Consider the following 22,074-nt stretch of genomic DNA (forward strand, 5'->3'; position numbering starts at 1 on the left):
GGGTCGTCCTCTTCATCAGGACCGCCTTCTAGTACCGGGTCGTCCTCTTCATCAGGATCACCGTCTAGTACCGGATCGTCCTCTTAATCAGGACCACCTTCTAGTACCGGGTCGTCCTCTTCATCAGGTCCGCCTTCTAATACCGGGTCGTCCTCTTCATCAGGACCGCCTTCTAGTACCGGGTCGTCCTCTTCATCGGGTCCACCTTCTAGTACCGGGTCGTCCTCTTCATCAGGTCCGCCTTCTAATACCGGGTCGTCCTCTTCATCAGGTCCACCTTCTTGTATCGGATCGTCCTCTTAATCAGGACCGCCTTCTAGTACCAGGTCGTCCTCTTCATCAGGACCGCCTTCTAGCACCGGGTCGTCCTCTTCATCGGGTCCACCTTCTAGTACCGGGTCGTCCTCTTCATCAGGACCGCCTTCTAGTACCGGGTCGTCCTCTTCATCAGGACCGCCTTCTAGTACCGGGTCGTCCACTTTATCAGGACCGCCTTCTAGTACCGGGTCGTCCTCTTCATCAGGACCGCCTTCTAGTACCGGGTCGTCCTCTTCATCAGAACCGCCTTCTAGTACCGGGTCGTCCTCTTCATCAGGTCCGCCTTCTAATACCGGGTCGTCCTCTTCATCAGGTCCGCCTTCTAATACCGGGTCGTCCTCTTCATCAGGACCGCCTTCTAGTACCGGGTCGTCCTCTTCATCGGGTCCACCTTCTAGAACCGGGTCGTCCTCTTCATCAGGTCCGCCTTCTAATACCGGGTCGTCCTCTTCATCAGGTCCACCTTCTTGTATCGGATCGTCCTCTTAATCAGGACCGCCTTCTAGTACCAGGTCGTCCTCTTCATCAGGTCCGCCTTCTAATACCGGGTCGTCCTCTTCATCAGGTCCACCTTCTTGTATCGGATCGTCCTCTTAATCAGGACCGCCTTCTAGCACCGGGTCGTCCTCTTCATCGGGTCCACCTTCTAGTACCGGGTCGTCCTCTTCATCAGGACCGCCTTCTAGTACCGGGTCGTCCTCTTCATCAGGACCGCCTTCTAGTACCGGGTCGTCCTCTTTATCAGGACCGCCTTCTAGTACCGGGTCGTCCTCTTCATCAGGTCCACCTTCTACTACCGGGTCGTCCTCTTCATCAGGACCGCCTTCTAGTACCGGGTCATCCTCTTCATCAGGATCACCTTCTAGTACCGGGTCGTCCTCTTCATCAGGACCGCCTTCTAGTACCGGGTCGTCCTCTTCATCAGGACCGCCTTCTAGTACCGGGTCATCCTCTTCATCAGGACCGCCTTCTAGTACCGGGTCGTCCTCTTCATCAGGACCGCCTTCTAGTACCGGGTCGTCCTCTTCATCAGGACCCCCCTCTTCATCAGGTCCACCTTCTAGTACCGGGTCGTCCTCTTCATCAGGATCACCGTCTAGTACCGGGTCGTCCTCTTCATCAGGTCTACCGTCTAGTACCGGGTCGTCCTCTTCATCAGGACCGCCTTCTAGTACCGGGTCGTCCTCTTCATCAGGACCGCCTTCAAGTACCGGATCGTCCTCTTCGTCAGAACCGCCTTCTAGTACGGGGTCGTCCTCTTCATCAGGTCCACCTTCTAGTACGGGGTCGTCCTCTTCATCAGGACCACCTTCTAGTACCGGGTCGCCCTCTTCATTAGGTCTGTCTTCTAGTTCCGGGTCCTCCTCTTCATCAGAACCGCCTTCTAGTACGGGGTCGTCCTCTTCATCAGGTCCACCTTCTACTACCAGGTCGTCCTCTTCATCAGGACCACCTTCTAGTACCGGGTCGCCCTCTTCATTAGGTCTGTCTTCTAGTTCCGGGTCGTCCTCTTCATCAGAACCGCCTTCTAGTACCGGGTCCTCCTCTTCATCAGGTCCACCTTCTAGTACCGAGTCGTCCTCTTCATCAGGTCCACCTTCTAGTACCGGGTCGTCATCCTCATCAGGACCACCTTCTAGTACCGAGTCGTCCTCTTCATCGGGTCTACCTTCTAGTACCGGGTGGTCCTCTTCATCAGGACCACCTTCTAGTACCGGGTCAGACCTTTTTAATCCTGGTGTGATAGATGAAGCAGGTGGTGGAAACCTTCCTCAGAGGTTTTCTCCATATTGACATGACAGCATCACACAGTTGCTGCAGGTTTGTCGGCTGCATCCATGATGAGAATCTCCCGTTCCACCACATCCCAAAGCTGCTCTACTGGACTGAGATCTGGTGGCTGTGGAGGCCGTTGGAGTCCAGTGAACTCATCGTCATGTTCTAGAAAGCAGGTGGAGATGATCTGAGCTTTGTGACATGGTGCATTATCCTGCTGGAAGTAGCATCAGAAGATGCTCCACTGTGGTCATAAAGGGATGGACATGGTCAGCAACAATACTCAGGTAGGCTGTGCTGGTTAAACCAGGACACGTTGGTACTAAGGGGCCAAAATCCTCTTTTTTCCTCATTCTGATGCTCAGTTTGAACTTCAAGTCGACTTCACCATGTCTACCTGACTACATGCTGCCCTGTGATTGGCTGGCTAGATGTTTGTGTTAACAGGAAGTAGAACAGATGAACTGTGTGAAATGACCTGAACTTGATGTTGTCACCTTGTCTCCTGCCTCCTCCTATCACTTACCAGGGCCACTCAGATCACTTTTACTGAGTCCTATAGTTGAATTGGAGCATTTTCCGTGGCTAAACCTCCGGTTCAGGTCCTCACTGAGGAGATAACAGTCCTCCCTCTGATAATCTGCAGCAAGCAAACAGCAACGACTGACGATGGTTAAATTAAAAAGAAAAGTAGAACACATGCAGACGTCCACAAATAGGACATCACGTGCAGATTTGTGGTCCACTCCCTGATTTAGTGATAACGCCCTGAAATCATTTAATCTGCTGTGAGCTGAATCTGAAGAACAAAGAGTTGCAGTGAGTGAAATCACCTCCAGACCTTGTCCTGTTCCCGGCGAAGTTGGGATGACTGCAGCCGACAGGGCGTTTTTCTGACCCGTGATGAGGATGAACCCGCGGACTGAGTGACCCGCTGAGCCGCCTGTTGTTCACTGTTAGCTCCGCCTCTTCCTGCAAATCTGCGTGAGAACACAGATCTCTGTTCAGGATCTACTGGAACTAAATGTTTTCAAATCAAGATAATATTCCCCTATGCATTGCTGGCATGCTTTATACTGCTCTGGCTCTGGCAGACCTCCAGCCCGTGACAGCATTTCCTTTTTCTCTCCTGAGTTTTAGGGCCTCAACTCTGCACCACATCCTAAAACTTTGAAGTAGACGAGGCTTTTCTTTTGTTTTTTCAGGTTGGTTTTTCATGCACTTTTCGACCACAGCTCAGAAGAACCTCAGGTTTGGTTCTCACAAGCGTCGCTGTGTAGAGGAAAGGTCTAAACCCTGCTCTGAGCTTTCAGCAGGCCCATAATGAGCCGCTTTGTGAAACAGGAAGCTACAGTTTGATGCCGGAGCGGGGCCTCTCGAGGTGTCGGGTTACAGCGAGGCCTGACACACTTTTAAAAGGAAGATCTGAGCGCCTGGAAATGTTTTGTCTCTTCTTCTAACTGCTGTCTGCTTGTTTGTTTTTTTTGTTTTTGTTTTTTTCTCGGTTTTCCAGGATTAAATTTTGGTATCGGCACCTTTAAACAAACACAGATGTTCAGGAAAACTCCAAGCGGACTGCTTTGTTTTTTATAGAGAACATGGCCTAACAAGTGAATGAAACATCAACCGCCTCAGTTATTTAATGAACGTATCCCCCGGCCTCTCGCGGCCTCCTGACGCTGTAACCGGCGGTTATTTTAACGCAGGCAGTCAGGAACAGCATCCCAACATCCACCTGTTGCTTTTTAATTAGCTCACACTGACTCTTGTTCTGGACTAGCAATGTCACTTTTATAGATTACAGTCACAGAAATATTAAACTATTCTGCCTTAATGAACTAATTCGCCATCACTAAATGAGTAAAATCACACGAACCCGCCTTTATGTTTGTAATTTCTGTCGTTTGAAGCCAACGTTTCCATCTATAAATAATATAATAATCTTGTCCATTTAAAATGGAAAAAATCAATGATGTAAATAAATTCTGGAGCCAGTAATGTAATAAGGTATTATGCCATTTGGTTGGTTATTGGCCAGGTACTTAAATAACACAGAACGTCTCACAAATATTTGGTTGTTCAGCAGTTTTTCTATCGTTTGTTCATCAAAAACAGGTATGATCATATCATTTATTGCTACAGACCTTTTCAGTTTCTTGCTATCCTCACTAAACCAACTCCAGCTCAGCTGCTTTGTGGCGCCACCGTGCATCAGAAACGTCTTCTTGGCTTTATTCCAGCCATAGAGGAGCATTATTTTTCTTCTTCTCACACACACATAGAACTTTCTGCTCACTGGTTGATCTTTGGCTGCTCCTGATTGGACGTTACCGTCAATCTAAGCTCTCTGATTGGTGGAAAGTCTGACAGGAAGTGGCTTCATCATCATGTCCAGGTCTAAATAGAGGTCTCTTAGCAACATAGTAGTGATGGTGATGTTTTTATGGTGAAATGTGATAAATAAAGCTGTTATCATGGATCATTGTGGATTTACCAGATAGAGTCTCTGAATAAAACTACATTTAGTGGCTGGATTGTAAACCTCCTGGACGGGAGATGGGGATCTAGAGGAGTTTTAAGGGTTAGGTCTCTGGTTTTGGTCTTGATTGCTGAACAACAGACTGATTGAAGCTATGAAACATGTTTCAGACATTGAAGGGCGTCATCTTCCTCTAAGTAGAGTCTGCTCTGTCCCGTTCTGTAGACGGCCTTGGTGTTGGATTTCCAGTGATTTCTTTACTCTTGTTTCTCTTAAAATCCTAAAAAGCATCCCACCAAATGACCGACCAGTTCGCTGTGCTCACTTCTTGTCCATCACTTCAGGGATTAAATTATTAACCCTGAAGCAAAGGAATCCTTTAACCCTGCAAACGTGGCTCCGATCCGGCTCTGATCCGACTGGCGATGCTGGAGCAAATACGTCTGTTTCTCTGGTAACAGTTGGGTTCACCTGCTCCTCGCTTACCTTCAGGTACCATCAGATGATACAGCAGTGTGGCCACGTGCACGCCCCTCTCCTGCCCTGTGAAAGCAGCGTGCATGTTCAGAGCCTCCTTCTGACTCTCAGGAATGCCTCTGAGGTTTTGTCCACCTCCTCCTCCTGCAGCAGAAAACATTGTGGATGCAGAGTTGACCGCCAGGGGGGCACAGCTGAATGAAAACAAACACAAAGAAGCCCACTCACTCGTGCACGCTCACACAGGGCAGAGAACTGTGCACGGGGGATGTGGTGTGCGGTGCTTGGACGGTGGGGTTACTAACCTGTGCTGGCTGCTCTGCTGGACATGAAGCCTGCAGCTTTCTGAGCCCTGGATGTGTGTTAACACTCAGTTCTGGTGAGGAGGAGGAGGAGCGTTCAGGGGACCCTTCCTCCTGAACGATGTTGCGTGACAGGGCTGGACGGACGCGGTGGGAGAGGCCGTATCCTGGGATTTTCCTGCAGTGGCCGTCCAGATAAGGGAAGTGCTCTTGTTGGCTGTTGCTTACAAAACTTCCCCTAAGGGCAGCTGTTTGTGTGTGTGTGTGTGTGTGTGTGTGTGTGTGTGTGTGTGTGTGTGTGTGTGTGTGTGCGTGTGTGCGTGCGTGCGTGCGTGCGTGCGTGCGTGCGTGCGTGCGTGCGTGTGTGTGTGTGTGTGTTTGCAGATTTCCAGACTGCCAGATCAGTTTTCCAGCAACGAGAAAACCTGTTTTCTTTTTTTGTTTTGGCAAAAGTCCAACAACAGGAGCTTGCTTTGCATTTTCTGCTGTAGGTTCTGTGATCTAACATCCAGAGTATTTACGGATCTAGAACCAGGTCTTGTGCACGGCCCACGCCGTAGGGATGTAAACGGTCTGGCAGGGTGATGCAGAGCGTGCAGGTGATCATGTCCAGCCACGTTAGCTGCAGACATGCAGAGTTTTCATGTGTTGGATCAGGGTTGCGTTCAGCTCCGGGCCGGACCAGCATCACAAGTTGTAAATAACACCACATTTTTCCCTTTAGTACAAAGAGGTTACACATTTACATATTTATTTACATATTTTATATTATTTTATATTGTATGGTTCATATACTTATATATATATATATATATATATGTATTTACATGTATATATGTCACTTTTTCAATAAATAAATTTATAGTTATATTTAAAATTATGTCTATTTTTGGATACATATTGTTTATTTATATAATATATACTTATAATAAATAGAAATTGATATAAAAGATTTTAGAAATATTTTTACTTTATTTTTATGCTTTTTTATAAAATTATTTTTCATGCAGTTTTATTGATAAATTTCTATAAATTTTTTGGGTAACTTTTTTTAAAAACGTATCTTATGAAGATTCATATTTTTATCTCTAACTATATTAGTATATATTATAGTTTTATATTATATTTACTTTTAATTTATTTAATAATTTTTTTTCTTTTATCGTATTTTGTCATTTGTTTTCATTTTTTGTAGTTATATTTAATTTATTTAGTCTATTTTACATATTTTTAATGTTTTTTATTTAGTCTTTATCTCACTAAACATGTTTTATGTATTTTAAATATAATCTATACAAAGATCTTCTAGTTTGTCGATGTATGTACATTCGTGTATAAATATACGTTTATAAAATCATACATCTATTTTTTTACATTTATTTTCTTTTAAATTAAAACCAGTTCATATATTTTTCGTATTTAATCTATTTTTTGTTATATTTTTGCTACATATCTTATAATGTTTGAATTTATAATATTTAATTATTTGTTCATTAAGAATGAAATCAATCATTTTTTTATTTATTTTTTATTTTATTTGGTTTACAGATGAACTCATTTCGATGTTTATTACAACCTCTGGATCAGCATGCATCTGTGGAACCAGCAAACGTTGAATTCCAGGTATCTGGAAGGAAAAATCCAGTTATTTTTAAATGTACATACGTGTACATTTCCTCGTGTGTGTAGTAATCCTGCGCACCTGAACTGACTCAGCTCATCCTTCAAACCGAAGTCACCTCTATGAAGTCAGACAAGAACCACTGGACGGCCGGTTTCGGCCCCCGGGCCGTACGTTTGACGCCTCTATGTTAGAAGAAGAGCAGAGCTGCTCTGTGAACATGATGCGACACGCCAGGCTGCTGCAGGATAACGAAGAGCTGCGAGAGGCGACTTTACCTGCCCAGGGTTTCATAAGCTGCCTTTGCAGGAGATGCCGAGCCAAATCCAAAGCAAACAAGCTCTGGAAGGGTGTCGGTTTGCAGCACACTCGGCTCGCTCAGCTCCCCGAAGAGCTGCCAAGTTTGTCTAATCCCTTACCTGGAAACGCTTGTCTAAACTGGCTTTGTTCTCCGGCAGCTCATGAATGTGGTGTTCTGTTACCACAGTTTCTTTAAGTACCTGAACTTGTCGCAGCTCATATTGTTGGGCCAAGAACAATGTCTCCCCTCCAGAAAATGTAGGTCATTGATCACAGGGAAATCTGTTGTCCAGCTACACAAACAGTTCAGAATGATGACCTTTACTGGTCATTAGCTTCACTGAGTTTTAGCTAATTAAAGTTGATTCAGAGAAGATGTAGTGACGTTAGCCCGCCAGTAGGAGGCAGCAGCTCACCAGAGTGTTTAAAAGAAGAAGAAAAAAGTGAAGTTTGTGAAGCTTTGAGCTGTTTTTGACTGAGACCACACCATCTGTTCTGCTGCTGTAGATAATCTGCTTTAGAGATGCTCCTCTGCATACCTCAGATGTAAATATGGGCTATTTTACTTACTGTTGTTGTTACAGATGAAAGGCTGGAGGGATGCAGGTGGAGGACCTGATGCAGGAGGCAGGGAATCCAAACCAGCGAAATGTAGAAGGTGTTCGGCTGCAGGCTGAACAGCCAGAACAAGACGGATACTGACAAGGAAATAAATTACAAAACAGATCAACCTTGAAACTCCAAGCCATGTTTTTAGTATAAATCCAGCTTCTAGAAGCTGAAGCTTTTAATCCCAGTCAGACATGATGTTTCTCAGCTGTCAGACTGGGAGGTAAAATGATGTAAAATGAATGTATGAATAGATGTAGCAGCATAAAGGTCGACCAGAAGAAGAAAGCAGAATTTATTACTAACAGAACTTTGTAGAAATAACACACAGACCAACAGTGACCAAACCTTTTCTCATCTCATCGTTCTCTCAAGTCTTGGCTTTCAGGAGAAAAAATATTGTTATTGAAACAAACACACAACAGAAACTATTTCCATGTTTCCACTGTTTCCTCATTTCCAGTTATTCCTGCTACTATTTACCTGCTATCCTCACTAAACCAACTCCAGCTCAGCTGCTTTGTGGCGCCACCGTGCATCAGAAACGTCTTCTTGGCTTTATTCCAGCCATAGAGGAGCATTATTTTTCTTCTTTTCACACACACATAGAACTTTCTGCTCACTGGTTGATCTTTGGCTGCTCCTGATTGGACGTTACCGTCAATCTAAGCTCTCTGATTGGTGGAAAGTCTGACAGGAAGTGGCGTCATCATCATGTCCAGGTCTAAATAGAGGTCTCTTAGCAACATAGTAGTGATGGTGATGTTTTTATGGTGAAATGTGATAAATAATGCTGTTATCATGGATCATTGTGGATTTACCAGATAGAGTCTCTGAATAAAACTACATTTAGTGGCTGGATTGTAAACCTCCTGGACGGGATAGAAAAGCTGGAAAACTTCCGTAGATCAGCTAAAGGGTTAAATATCCATCACGTTTACCCCACAGAGCTACACACCACCGCTGCTGAGACGCTGGTGATGATAGAAGAGGTGGAGCTCAGGGGTGTCGGAGGTCTGGTGGAGTTTTAAGGGTTAAAGGCAGAGCAGAAAATTTATCGGTGCTGTGTAGACAAGGAAAGCAACACTAAACCAGAAATGAGCACAGCGTAAAATGTGGAAACGTTTCCTGCAAATGTTGACTGTTCCTGTGTTTTTTCACTTTGTTTGCAGCGACCATGAAGAACGGCAGCAGCAGCCGACTGTCTCTGGGGATGACCGGACAGAACGGGAACAGCATGGACACAACCGGCTTCTCCGAAGGAGATTTGCTGCTGCAGGTACGAGACAGCATCAAACACTCCTGATGTGACTGTTTTTACACAAGCAAGTGGAACAAAAAACCCTCCAAATTCACCTGATTAACCTGGATAAAACCCAGCTGACCTGGTAGTTCTGTCTTATTTCTCTTCCACTGGGTCCATGTTGCTGTCCATCCCATGAGTTCAAACTATTTAGTATTTCTGCTACTAATATCTTAGCTCAGTAATTTTTATGAAGAGGTTTCTATGAACACAGATGCTGTAAATGGGACTAATGTGGATCATATAGTGGATCAGTTTTAATTGGATTATAATTAGATTATAATGAATTTGAATGTGTCTGTAAAAGATCTGTATCTTGAAGTTGGCCTAAAACTGATTTACCGATATTTCTTGGCTTTATCGCAATACACGATATAGATCCCGATGTTTTGAAACGTCCTCTAAAACACATAAATATTGAATTCAACATTATGCACAGTGGAAATAGTGGCTTCAACCAGCTGTAAAACAAGACTGAAATCTGGTTTGAGCTCTTATTTAATAACGAAAGCAGCTGGAGGAGGTTTCTGCTCCGGTGTTGTAAGAACGTCATGTCCATCGGGATCAGTCTCCTCGTCATTGTCATCATCTCTGAGGCTAATTACTGTTTAAAATGGACGTGTTAACGATCGTAAACTAGCTTGCTTGCTAGCTAGCTGCATGCTCTGTTTCCTGTGTCCTCTGAAAAACAAGGAGAGTTTTCTGGATGGGGGTGACCTGTCTTTCTGCTGTGACCGAGAGAAGCTAAACTTTGAAGAAAATCACCTGCAGTCTCTTAACCGCCGCCGCGTCAGTTTGTATTCGATGTTTACGAAGTAGACATTTTATATATCGCTTGTGAAACGTCTCGGGATACATCGAGTACATCCGATACGCCGCCCAGCCTTGCTTGAGATGACTTTGGTGTGAATTAGAGCTGCTCCACCAGACAACCTGAAGCGTGACCCAAACTTCAGCTCTTTTAAAGCGCAGCTGAAACTTTTTATTTGGCACTACTTTTAAGTAAAATAGAGTTTTTCTTTTTTAATCTATTCTCTTGAATATGATTTTCAAACTCTGACTTCCTGTTTCCTGTCTAGGCCCTGAGCGGTTTTGTGATGGTGGTCACATCGGAGGGGCTGGTGTTTTACGCCTCGCCGACAGTCAAAGACTACCTGGGCTTCCATCAGGTGAGGCGCTGGAAGACGTTTGTGGTTAAACCGGCTGTTTCATGTCATGTGGTTGAAAACTCGTGTCGTTTCCTCCGTCCACAGTCGGACGTGGTCCACCAGAGCGTGTTCGACCTGATCCACACCGACGACCGCGCCTTGTTCAGAGAGCAGCTCCACTTCGCTCTGAACCCTCCGTCTGACGGAGAATGTGAGTGGGTTATTTATGGTTAATGGCTTTTTTGTTTCAGTTTGATTTCATGTGTTTTCTGTGTGTGGGAGCTAGGGATAAACAAATAAACAGTTTCATGATTATTCTTCATTGATTAATTTCCCAACACTACAAATGTGTAAAATCCTTAAATATGGAGGACTGAAACTGCCAAAATTAAAACTAAATACCAATAACTTATACAAAAAAATAAAAATGGTTTTACTATTAAGAAAACTATGACAAAAATTTTCATTTCTATTCTCATTTTCAACTGTTTTAATTTAAACTTGTGTTAATATTCCTATTTATTTACTTTCCCATGTCATTTGCAGTTTATTTATTTATTTGGTGCTTTTTTTCCTGGTTTATTTTTATTCCTGTTTTTATTTCTGTATTATTTTCCTTTTACATTTTCTTATCCCCAAAATAATTTATTTCTGTATTTCATTTTCAACTAACATTTTATTTGTTTATTGACACTTTTTTTATCCACTGTCATATTTACATCCTCGTTATTTTTAATGTTGCATTTTATTCCTCTATTTATTTTCCAAGCATATTTATTTCTCTGTCTCTCTTTTTACGTTTCTGCATTTATGCCTCATTATGTAAATGAGGAGGCGGATCCTCACCTATTGGTCAGTTAGTGCAGGAAGAGCTGCACAGCTGAGGCCTCCTGCCTGGCCATGCCGAGTGTGGCTTCGGGAGGGAAATTAAGGTTTTAAGCTAATGAATTGACTCATGAATCATAGCGTCTAATACTGCGATCAGTTGTGGAGTATTGGGAGTATTTATGAAAGTGGGGTAACAGCTGATGTTTTGTCTGCCTAGTCCCGAACACCTGTGATGAGACACTGATGTGCAATCCCGAGCAGCTTCCCCCTGAAAACTCCTCCTTCCTGGAGAGAAACTTCGTGTGCCGCTTCCGCTGTCTCCTGGATAACTCCTCCGGCTTCCTGGTGGGTCCAGTTTTTCTTTTTTCATCTCCCAAAACAGGATAAAACCTCCTAAACATCACGTTATGGTTACTCTTTTCCCAAACAGGCTCTGAAGTTCGAGGGTCGTCTCAAGTACCTTCACGGCCAAAATGTCTCCCGGGACAACGGGAACCAACCCCAGCTGGCACTCTTCGCCCTCGCTGTACCCGTCCAGCCTCCGTCCATCGTGGAGATCAGAGCCAAGATGCTTCTCTTTCAAACGAAGCACAAGCTGGACTTCACACCGATGGGCGTTGACAGCAGGTGTTTATTAGTTTATCTTCACTTTTTATTTGTAGGATTTTCCTTGATGAAAACAACTCAAAATACATGTTTTTTTATTTGTGATTAAATTTTCATGGTTTGAAACTAAAAAGAACAAACACACAAAGAGGATACTGACATCTGTTCAGAGGACGGATTGAAGGTCTCAGTCTGAGATGTGCTGCTTTTCAAGTTTCCCTGGTAAAAGGCAGCTGTGGGTTCCTAAATGGGAGACAGTCCATGCTTTCGGAATACTTGCACCTTCCAAAGAGTCTTGTTTCCCCACCGAACGGCTGAAATCTGCAGCCGTTTCATCTTCTCTGTTTTGTGTTCGGTCAGAGGGAAGATCATCCTGGGTTATTCAGAGATTGAACTGTGTATGAAAGGCTCTGGGTACCAGTTCATCCACGCCGCCGACATGATGTACGTCGCTGACAACCACATCCGCAGTAAGTTCACCTTTCTTCTTCTTTTACCTCAACATGAGATGAAGTTCAGCTTAAACCTAAACTTTCCTGGATGGCGAGTTAGAACACAGCAGCCGTCTGTTGAGAAATCCTGACAGTACCTCGATGGAAACAGCTGCTTGGTGGTTGCCGTGGCAATTCCCGCCTTTTTCACAAGGCAGACAAGAAACAGCCTGAAACTCTCGCTGCATAAAAACTATAAGTTGTACCGAAGTTTTTTTTTAACCCTCTGGGGTGGATGGTGCGTCCAGATCGCAGCTCTGGTTTAAGACGACGTAGCAGCAAGACGCATCCTCCACTCCAACTTCTGTCCACAGGACGGACTTTTAAACTATTAACCGGTTGTTTTATTGTGTTGATAAACCAGTAAAACAGCTATGATGTAAAATGTAGGACATATTTTCCTGTATATAATACCATCACATTTGGTGCAGGAAGAAACAGTAAAAACATCCGATTCTAAGGAAACTTCTGTAAGCCATAAAAAACCCCGAGCATCTCCTTTTCTATTGGTGGGAAAATGCACCACGTCAACCAATCAAAAAATGACACGACAACATGACAAATCCGGTTGCCGAGGAAGAGGAGAAGTTGTGGGAATGACTAAAGTCCACTAAGCCGATTGAAGTGCCTCCTGGTGGACAGGAGGACTAGCACACCCTGGACATGTCCAACCTGTGGCGTCCTCTCTTCTAGTCTCTTCTGGTGGACAGGAACTGGTTCCGGTTCAGGAACAGGTTCCTGGACCATCAACAACAAGCTTTTCTGAACTAAATAATTTAACTGTTTTTTAACAAAAGGAGTCCACGCAGTCGACCACATGGTGGGACGGGCTGAGTCCTTCCAGAGTCTGGGGGCTTCAGCCTGAAAAAACAGGTCTCCCCGGGTTTTGAAAGGGTCTTTGGGACCTTCAGGAGGCTCTGGCCCGAACCTGCCATGTGAGACAGATCTCACGTGATAAAAACTATCTTTGGTGAGCTGTCGGGAACGACCCTCCTAAGACAGCTTGATGAGGCTGGTTTTAACAGACCAGAGCACCAAGATGGTTTTCGATCAGGGGGATCTTCTCATCAGAGCAGTGATCAGAGTTTCTGTTTTCTTTTGGTCTGTTGTGGGATTTTAGGTTCAGTGTGTTAATACAGGAGCTCGGAATTAAAAAATATCTGTAAAATCACACATGTGAGGTTTTGCAAAGAAAAAAAACAAACAAGGCAGGTAAACTTGTTTGAAGTTAAATTTTTAGGTAAAGATATATATAGGTACGGTTAAAAAAACACAGTTGCCTCCAAATTTTAAAAGATAAAAACAAAATTAGTTTAAAACAGAGAAAGAAAGAAAGAACAAATCTGAGTTGGGTCGCTGTGTAAAATGTAAAAAAAAAACAAAATCAACATATTTTATTACCAGTAGAAGATAAAAACATGTCAAAGGATGAAACTGAGACGTTTCACCATGAGATGAAAATATGAGCTGATAGTGAATCTGATGCAGCAACACGTCTGGAAAAAGTTGGAACAGGAGCAACAAAAGGCTGGAAAAGTACCTGGTACAAACCAGAAACACCTGGAGGAGCATTCAACAACTAATCAGGTTACCTGGCAACAGGTCAGTAACATGACTGGGTATAAAAGGAGCATTTCAGAGAGGCAGAGTCTCTCAGAGGGAAAGATGAACAAAGGTTTTATATACACATATATATTTTTTATGTATATATACGTGTTTTATATATTTTTTTCATCCTTTCACATTATTCTGTTCTTATTTTTCTTTTCCTGATAGCATAGTGATGAGCGGTGTAACTTCAGTTTGTCTGAGGAAACCTCCTGAGAGGATTAATAAAGTTGTCTGAAGATTGATTTCATAATTTGGAGTTCATAATTATCGGCCTGCTTGTATTCATTACGGAAGGAAGCAGCGATGTGCAGTGAGGAAGAAAACTGAGGATGCAACACATCGTGATGCATCTCTGAATCCAATCGTTTACAGGATAATTGTAATTGAATTGTGAGACCAGTAAAGATTTACAGCCCTAGTATTTACTTGTGTTTTCTGTGTTTGTCAGTGATTAAAACAGGGGAAAGTGGTCTGACTGTTTTCAGACTCCTCAGTAAGTCCGGCAGCTGGATCTGGGTCAAGTCTAACGCTAAGCTCATCTACAAAGGAGGACGACCGGAGTTCATCATCGCGTACCAGAGAGCCTTAACGTAAGTGTTTGACTCTGAGGCAAGTCAACTCATTTGTGTCAGTGTTTTCACCCGTCTTCCTGTTTCAGGAATGCCGAGGGGGAGGAATATCAACGGCAGCGTGGTCTGCAGCTACCCTTCATCTGCAGCTCTGGAGAAGGCATCCTCTACGACTCGGGCCCCATCGTGGACATCACTCAGTTCCAGTTCAACCAAATGTTCAACAACAAAGACACAAAGAAGGACACGGCCCCCACCTCTCTGGTGGACTGCTTCCTGGCTCAGGATCAGACCGTCTACATGCAGACGGTGGACTCCCCCATAGCCGTGGACCAGGTGTTCATGGACAGCCGCGCCCTGATCAGTTTCGCTGGAGATTCGTGGCAGGAAGATGAAGCGGCGGCCACGGCAGGTGAGCCGGTGATGATGAAAGAGGAGACGAAGAAGTCCATGAGCGTTGTGATCAACAGCCTGGAGAAGCTGACCCAAAACGGAGACTTCGAGGCTGTGCTGGATCATCTGGAAGTGGACGACTTGGTGCTGACAGAGTGGGAAAACGCCATCAAGAGATTCAACAACGGAGAGGATCATCAGAGGAGCGCCGACCTGGACAGCATCGACCCAAACGACATATTCGACTACATTGACTCTGTCTTTAAGGAGAAAGGAGAGGATTGTTTGAACGTGGCCCCCAGCTGCCTTGGAGTCAACAACCTTCCCCCCAACCTGTGTGAGCCGCAGCTGTTGCAGGATGTCAACCCTGGCCCCTACGCTCAACAGCAGGTGCCACCGAACGGAGCGGCCATTCAGGGCGTGGAGCCGGCTCAGATGGCCAGCAGGAACCAGAAACTGTTCCACCAGGGTCCGGCTGACCAGGGAGGCCTGCCACCACTGCAGCAGCTGCAGCTGCAGGACATTTTCAGCCCGTCTATCGAGCTGCCGGAGCTCTCCGTGCCGAACATTTCCGACACCTTTGCCGCTGTCCAGTCCTGCCAGCAGAACAGTTACGGCCACGTCCAGCAGCTGAACCACCTTCTACAGCCGTCTGAACTGGCTGGAAGTGGTCAGCTGCTGCAGAGTTCGGCTCAAACACCCCACGCCACCGCGGCGCCAGCCGTTCCAAACATTTTGCCGCCCCTGATTCCCTCCAGTGACTTCACTTCCTCAAGCACCAACACAATTCCCGCCAGATTTCAGGACAATCTCCCCTTCGAGACGCACAACGGGCCGATGCAGCAGTGGCCGCACGCTAGGGTCCTGCAGAACGGACCTGAGGTGGTTCCCGCCTTCCAAGGTCAGACCCAGAACAGAGCCTTTCCGTGTGGCGAGTTCTGGCAGAGGAATGTCACCAGGCTGAACCACACAGAGCAGGGGGGGCTGGCGGGTGGCCCAGCCGCCGCCCAGAGCAGCTGCATGTTCCAACAGCACGCCGTCCCTCCTCACCCCGGGCCCTCAGGACTCTGCAGGGCTGATGCGCCCCTGCAGCAGAGCCCACCGCAGGGTTCTGGATACTTTGAGTGGAGCCACAGCGAGCTGGTGGTGGGAACGTCGGTCCGGGAGGGCACCAGCATCAGTCCTCCGACTGCGACGCCCAGCATGGCCTCCACAGAGCATGCACACAACATTCAGCACTACCTAGGCAGCAACGCACACACACAGGTAAACACACACACACACAGGTAAACACACACACACAGGAAATCACACACACACACAGGTAAACACACACACACACACACACACACAGGTAAACACATTTGTATATGTGTATGTACGACCAGTGTCAGAGCTTGGTCCGCATTGCCGGCAGTAAATCAGAATCGTTTCCAGTGCGGGTTGGACTCTACCAAGGCTGCCCTATGTCACAGATTCTAGGTGCAGCCGAGGTGTTGAGGGGATCCGGTTTGGTGGCCTCAGGATTGGGTCTCTGCTCTTTGCAGATGATGTGGTTCTGTTGGCTTCATCGGGCCGTGATCTTCAGCTCTCACTGGAGCGATTCGCAGCCGAGTGTGAAGCTGCGAATGAGATGAGAATCAGCACCTCCAAGTCTGAGAACATGGTCCTCAGCTGGAAAAGGGTGCAGTGCTCTCTCCGGGTCTGCAATAGGGTCCTGCCCCAAGTGGAGGAGTTCACGTATCTCTGGGTTTTGTTCACGAGTGAGGGAAGGATGGAGCGGGAGATGGACAGGCGGATCGGTGCGGCGTCTGCAGTGATGTGGACTCTGCATCGGTCTGTCGTGGTGAAGAGGGAGCTGAGCCAAAAGGCAAAGCTCTCGATTTACCGGTCGATCTACATTCCTACCCTCACCTATGGTCATGAGCTGTGGGTAGTGACCGAAAGAACGAAATCATGAAAACAAGATGAAAAACAAATGAGTTTCCTCCTCAGCCCTTAGAGACAGGATGAAAAACTCGGTGATCCCGGAAGAGGTCAGAGTAGACCTGCTGCTCCTCCACATCCAGAGGAACCAGATCAGGTGGCTCGGGCATCTGGTCAGGTTGTCTCCTGAAAGCCTTGTTGGTGAAGAGACCCCGGGGAAGACCCAGGACACGCTAGAGGGACTACCTCTCTCTGCTGGCTTGGGAAGACCTCAGGATCCCCCCTGACAATATGACAAATTTGGCCAGAGAGAGGGAAGTCTGGGCTTTCCTGCTTAAGCTACTGCCCCCACAACCCGACCCCGGATGTGGCAAGAAAATACATGGACGGATGGACATGTATAAACGAGGGCTGGGACTCAATTTTAAAAAGTATCTAATTAATTAGAGGCTTTGTATTTAATTAATCTCGATTAATTGCATTTAAATCACATAAAAATATTTGCCCAAAATAGCAACTTTTTTTTATTTAAATGGATTTTAGTAAACGACTAAATCAATTAATACACACAGACTTTAATATTGTAAACTCAGCTCTAGTAATGTCTGGAAAATGCATTTAATTGCATTTCAGTTCCAAACAGTAGAAACAGAAATAGAAAATATTGCTGGCCAAATTGAACAGAGCTAAAGCTAAAGTTTATTTAAAAGTCCTTTAACCAGCAGCTGTTCTCTGGTTCAGAGTATACAACATGGTAGAGAACTTCAATAACAGGCATTAATTTGTGCCGGTAAGCCAGGACGGGATCATCCAGCAGCAGCTTCCAGTCTGGTCCTGGACCAGAGGGGACGTCTCCAGATCTGGAACTGGGAGCTTATGGACGGGGGAGGGGCCTGCGGAAGGGGGAGGGGACGAAACACATTGCGAAGAAGTAAACGTGCTTTCACCTCAGTTTCAAAAAGTCTCCAATAACCAGAAAAAGTCTCTGGATTTGTCGCTAGAGTCACTAGATGGGTCTGAAAACGTGCTAACCAAAGCGCCGACGTAGCTAAATTAGCTAAATGGATGGAGCCGAGTGTAGCTGTGTCTCCATGTAATCGGTGTACCGGAAACCGGCACTGACAAACGTGTTCATTTTAACGTGTTTAATTTTTTTGTAATTAATTACAATTAAGATTTCTTCTTGGAGTCTGGTCATCTTTTTAAACAGGATCTGAATCCCAAACATTTTCCTTCATGTGTTTGTGTTGTAATTGTCTCGTCTCTGTCCCACAGAGCAATGGTCCTGCTCTGGACATGTCCATGTACCTGATGGAGTAGAGCCAAGCCTCGCCGCCTCGTCGCTGGACCGCAGGACAACACTGACCCACTATAGTTGGCCTGTATCAGTGCTTATCCACGCCGCTTCCTCATGTCTTATTCTAACATATATCCCTCTCTACCATATATACGCTGTCTGCTCTGCCTCTCTACACATTAACAATGAAGTATGAATTCACCCCTGCGATGCAGCGGCCCACCAGGATGCAGCTGGAGCCGGCTGGACGGAGGTTCAGGTGAATCCAAACAACCAAAGATGTTTTTATAAGGGAAACCAGAATTCTTTCCAAACCTTTTTAACGCTGTCGCTCTAAAAACTCTGCGCTGTGCCTTCAGATGAATATTATACCAGATGTTTTTTAAACTGCTCGATGTAAGTGTATATTTATCTTTTGTAATGTGCTGTTCTGCTACGGCTCTTGAAACCTCAACACGTGCACGGTGCACGCCGTCATCTGTGTGCAGTAAACATGGGCCCGAAAGGAGATTATCCCCAGCTTTTAATTCCCCCCCCATGGTGAAACTGTGTGTGGAGAAACCGGACCCTGAATGACCAAAGCTGCGTGCAGACCTGCAGGAAAAAGCCAGGAAACCCTCACATGAGGTAAAATGATCAGGAAGGAAACGTGTGAGGAGGAGAGTCAGCCAGACCCACTTTCAGGTCCACTCCAAAGCAAACCTGCACAGATGCCCCTGAAAAACTCCTCCGTTTAGAAAAAATATAAGGGATGCAGTGGTCTGCTGTCAGACAGGAAGTGCCTTTAGCTGCAATACCTCCAGCAGCCACTAGGTGGTGCCTCAGACATCATCATGGTGTCAACGGGTGGATTCCCTCCTCCTCCTAATGTTGGTCCCTCTGGAAATAATCGGAACAGTAAATAGATATGAGACGGTTGTCTCTAAGGTCTGATAAGGTCTGACTGAAAAGTCTCTTTTCTCTGGAAGTTTCTGAGTCAGCAGCTGTTTGACCTCAGAGCTAAGCACTAGAGCGTCCCCAGTGAACTCCCAGAATTCCTTGCAGCTGCAGGTTTCAACACTCAGGTTATTGAAGCTGAAAGTATTCCAGCAACAAACCAGAAAGATTTAAGGCGAGACTCCAGGTGAACGAGGTAACATTTGCACCTACCCATCACCACGAACGTCTCCAGGTTTATTCCTCACATGACTCCTGTTAGTTTTGTAGTGCAACATAAATTAAATGTTATGTTTAGATATGCATATATGGTGTTATATAGTAAACCAATGTGCTAATTTGCATCTTCTTTCTGCATTTTGTTGACATGTTAAAGTCAGAAAAACCTCAATTTGACCATGTTTTGGAAGTAGAGGTGCTATAAATCAGGCCGTGAATGAGGGATAATAAAAAGTGAGGTATAAACAGAAGAAAGCTCATTTCCGTCCAGAGTCCCAAAGCAAGCAAGAACATAAAATAAGGAAAACACCATACAAGAATATTCAACAGTAAACATGCTAACACAGAAAAATCAAGAATTAAACATTTTTAACCAGTTTTTTAAATGAGCTTTGGAAATAAGATTTAAATGAGGCGCCAAATAGAGAAGCTTGTACACAGCGTTGTCACTACCTTCATACGGTCGCTGCGCATGGCCGCCATTTTGTGGGTCACACAAAGAGTTGTTGTCACAGTGGAGTCATTCATCCGCCGTTTCCAAGGGAACGTGAAAACAAAGAACAGGGACAGTGTGGATGTGGTACCTGAGGAAGATATGACACAGAACCTGGCAGCGACCCGAGTGGTCAGGAGGCGGAAACCTCATCTTTAATCACTCTGTGACCAGCAGACGATGCTAGATGCTAGCGGAGCTAAAGCCTACAAATCTTACGGTAGATCTAGGCTGTCTCATCATGCAACACAACTGGATGAAAGTGGGATAGACTTCTACTTATTAACAAAAAATATAACGAGAGAAATAAATCAATGCGCCGCATTTGAGATGTCTGTTCATCTTTGAAAGATGATGCTGTATTTAAGGTATGATTCTAAACTGAAACGTGGTGGTTAGAGGTCGATGTAGATTTGCCCGTTCAGTCATGTTTAATGCATAATTCTACATAAAATTGGTGTAATCGTACCTGTAATGAGATGATCTTTGCGGCTGACATTCATCTCTCCGTTCGCTGTCGGTCAGTCGTACAGCTGGAATAGACGTGAGTTTCTGCTGCACGTGGTCGTCGACTTCAGCATTCACCATGCTAGGCTACCGTTCTCTTTGACCGCTCGACCCACAAAATGGCGACGTGCTCTGCGATGACGTCATGCGAAAATACTCTAAATAACACTAGCTCATTTCACCCAAATTCACCACAAAGAAGTGCTTAGGCTTTGAACAGCCTTTGGTGTGGATGCTAATGCTCTGTAGCATGTTAGCATGGCTGCAAAGATCTTCTGTACTGCGCTCCTCTCATGCTCTCTGATGAAGACCTTAATGCTCGATATCTGTTCAACCAGAACTCCAGGATGGGAGGCTGAGCAGCTTCTTCACTTTTTCTAAGCTTCCAACCTCAATAACAAAGCAACACTTTATATAATTTACATCTGAACTTTGGCTCAGACAAAAAAATCCACTTCAAAAAAATGAAAAGTTGACATCATGATGACTTCTGTCCACAATTAACTTCCCCTCCATCAGTGTGTCGCCATAGCAACCAACAGTTAGAGAAACTGCTGCCTGCTTTAGGCGCAGCATCAGACACATGTTCAGCCTCCACACCAGGGGCGGAGACCCCTGGTGGTCCCAATCCAGATCAAATGGATTCAGAACCATCTGAATCCTGCAGGACGGCGGCCATCGAGGACCAGGGTCCCCGTCCCTGCTCCACACGAGGGAAAGTCTGGAGTTCAGGATGGAAGCGTGGCGAGCAGAGTTTCTCCTTCCCGTGTTTTTCTTTTAGTCTGGCCCCCACACTACAGAAGCGACGTGGACGGTTTGATGAGGCCGAGCAGGATCGGCTGTAACATGGCAGCTTTGCTGGAGTCCTGCCGCTCTGCAGGACGTCTCTCAGTATTTGAACTTTCCTCACAACTTCACCCTCCTGAGTTATACGCTCGGCTGTCGGAGGCGTCGTCCTGCGGCGTGAAGCGGACGGCGTGTCGGGACGATGGACTGTGAAGCAGACGTGTGATGACTGTAGCCACTATTATTATACAACCTGGAGCCAAATGTTTGATTGACAGGCGCATCGATGAGCCTGACAAATGCCATATTTCTCTCCTTTGTTAAGAAAAAGGAAAAAAATGTAATTCACTTTTATTTAGCCAAGTACTTAAACTATGTACTATAATATATGTTAAACCAATAACCAGCCTTTGTGTACTATAAATGCTTTTTCATAAACGTGTGCAATCAGTAAACTGTTTGAGTCTTTGTGTTGTGGCGCTTAAACACTCCTGACTTCTTCCTGATTTCTTTAGTCTTGTTTCCAGACAGAACAGAAAACGGAGGCTCAGCTGGTTTTTCATTGAAATGTTTTCAGCCATGAACATTAAGAACCGAGTCAAAGAGTCTGGAACTGACAGGAGCGCTCACTCTGACACAAACTGGGGCGCAGCATGTGGTAGATTATTATCTTCATCATGTTCAGCTTTTATTTTTTCTCTGCAACGAACCCAAAAAACTCCACCAGACCAGCTGTTACATCATCAGTTCATCGGGAACGCTGGCGTTCCCTTCTGCTTCTGGTCGGCCAGTATGCTGCTGGGAGCTCCAGCTGCTACAGACTGGTTTATACTGGGATTAAAAGCTGCTACAGACTGGTTTATACTGGGATTAAAAGCTGCTACAGACTGGTTTATACTGGGATTAAAAGCTGCTACAGACTGGTTTATACTGGGATTAAAAGCTGCTACAGACTGGTTTATACTGGGATTAAAAGCTGCTACAGACTGGTTTATACTGGGATTAAAAGCTGCTACAGACTGGTTTATACTGGGATTAAAAGCTGCTACAGGCTGGTTTATACTGGGATTAAAAGCTGC

General features: G+C 45.4%; 1 protein-coding gene across 1 annotated transcript in view; it reads left to right on the forward strand.

The window, feature by feature from the left end:
- The window catches only part of ahr2 (aryl hydrocarbon receptor 2), a 48,557-nt gene extending 27,107 nt beyond the window's left edge, over positions 1–21,450 (forward strand). Inside the window, exons 3-11 of the mRNA XM_042001570.1 lie at positions 9,055–9,161; positions 10,265–10,354; positions 10,439–10,544; positions 11,379–11,506; positions 11,592–11,788; positions 12,128–12,237; positions 14,318–14,459; positions 14,528–16,097; positions 18,033–21,450. Of these exons, the coding sequence (XP_041857504.1) occupies positions 9,055–9,161; positions 10,265–10,354; positions 10,439–10,544; positions 11,379–11,506; positions 11,592–11,788; positions 12,128–12,237; positions 14,318–14,459; positions 14,528–16,097; positions 18,033–18,077 (2,495 nt within the window). The 3' untranslated portion in view covers positions 18,078–21,450. The remainder of the gene's footprint in view (positions 1–9,054; positions 9,162–10,264; positions 10,355–10,438; positions 10,545–11,378; positions 11,507–11,591; positions 11,789–12,127; positions 12,238–14,317; positions 14,460–14,527; positions 16,098–18,032) is intronic.
- The last annotated feature ends 624 nt before the right edge of the window (positions 21,451–22,074 follow it).

Source organism: Melanotaenia boesemani, chromosome 12, assembly GCF_017639745.1.
Source record: "Melanotaenia boesemani isolate fMelBoe1 chromosome 12, fMelBoe1.pri, whole genome shotgun sequence".
Taxonomy (NCBI): Eukaryota; Metazoa; Chordata; class Actinopteri; order Atheriniformes; family Melanotaeniidae; genus Melanotaenia; species Melanotaenia boesemani.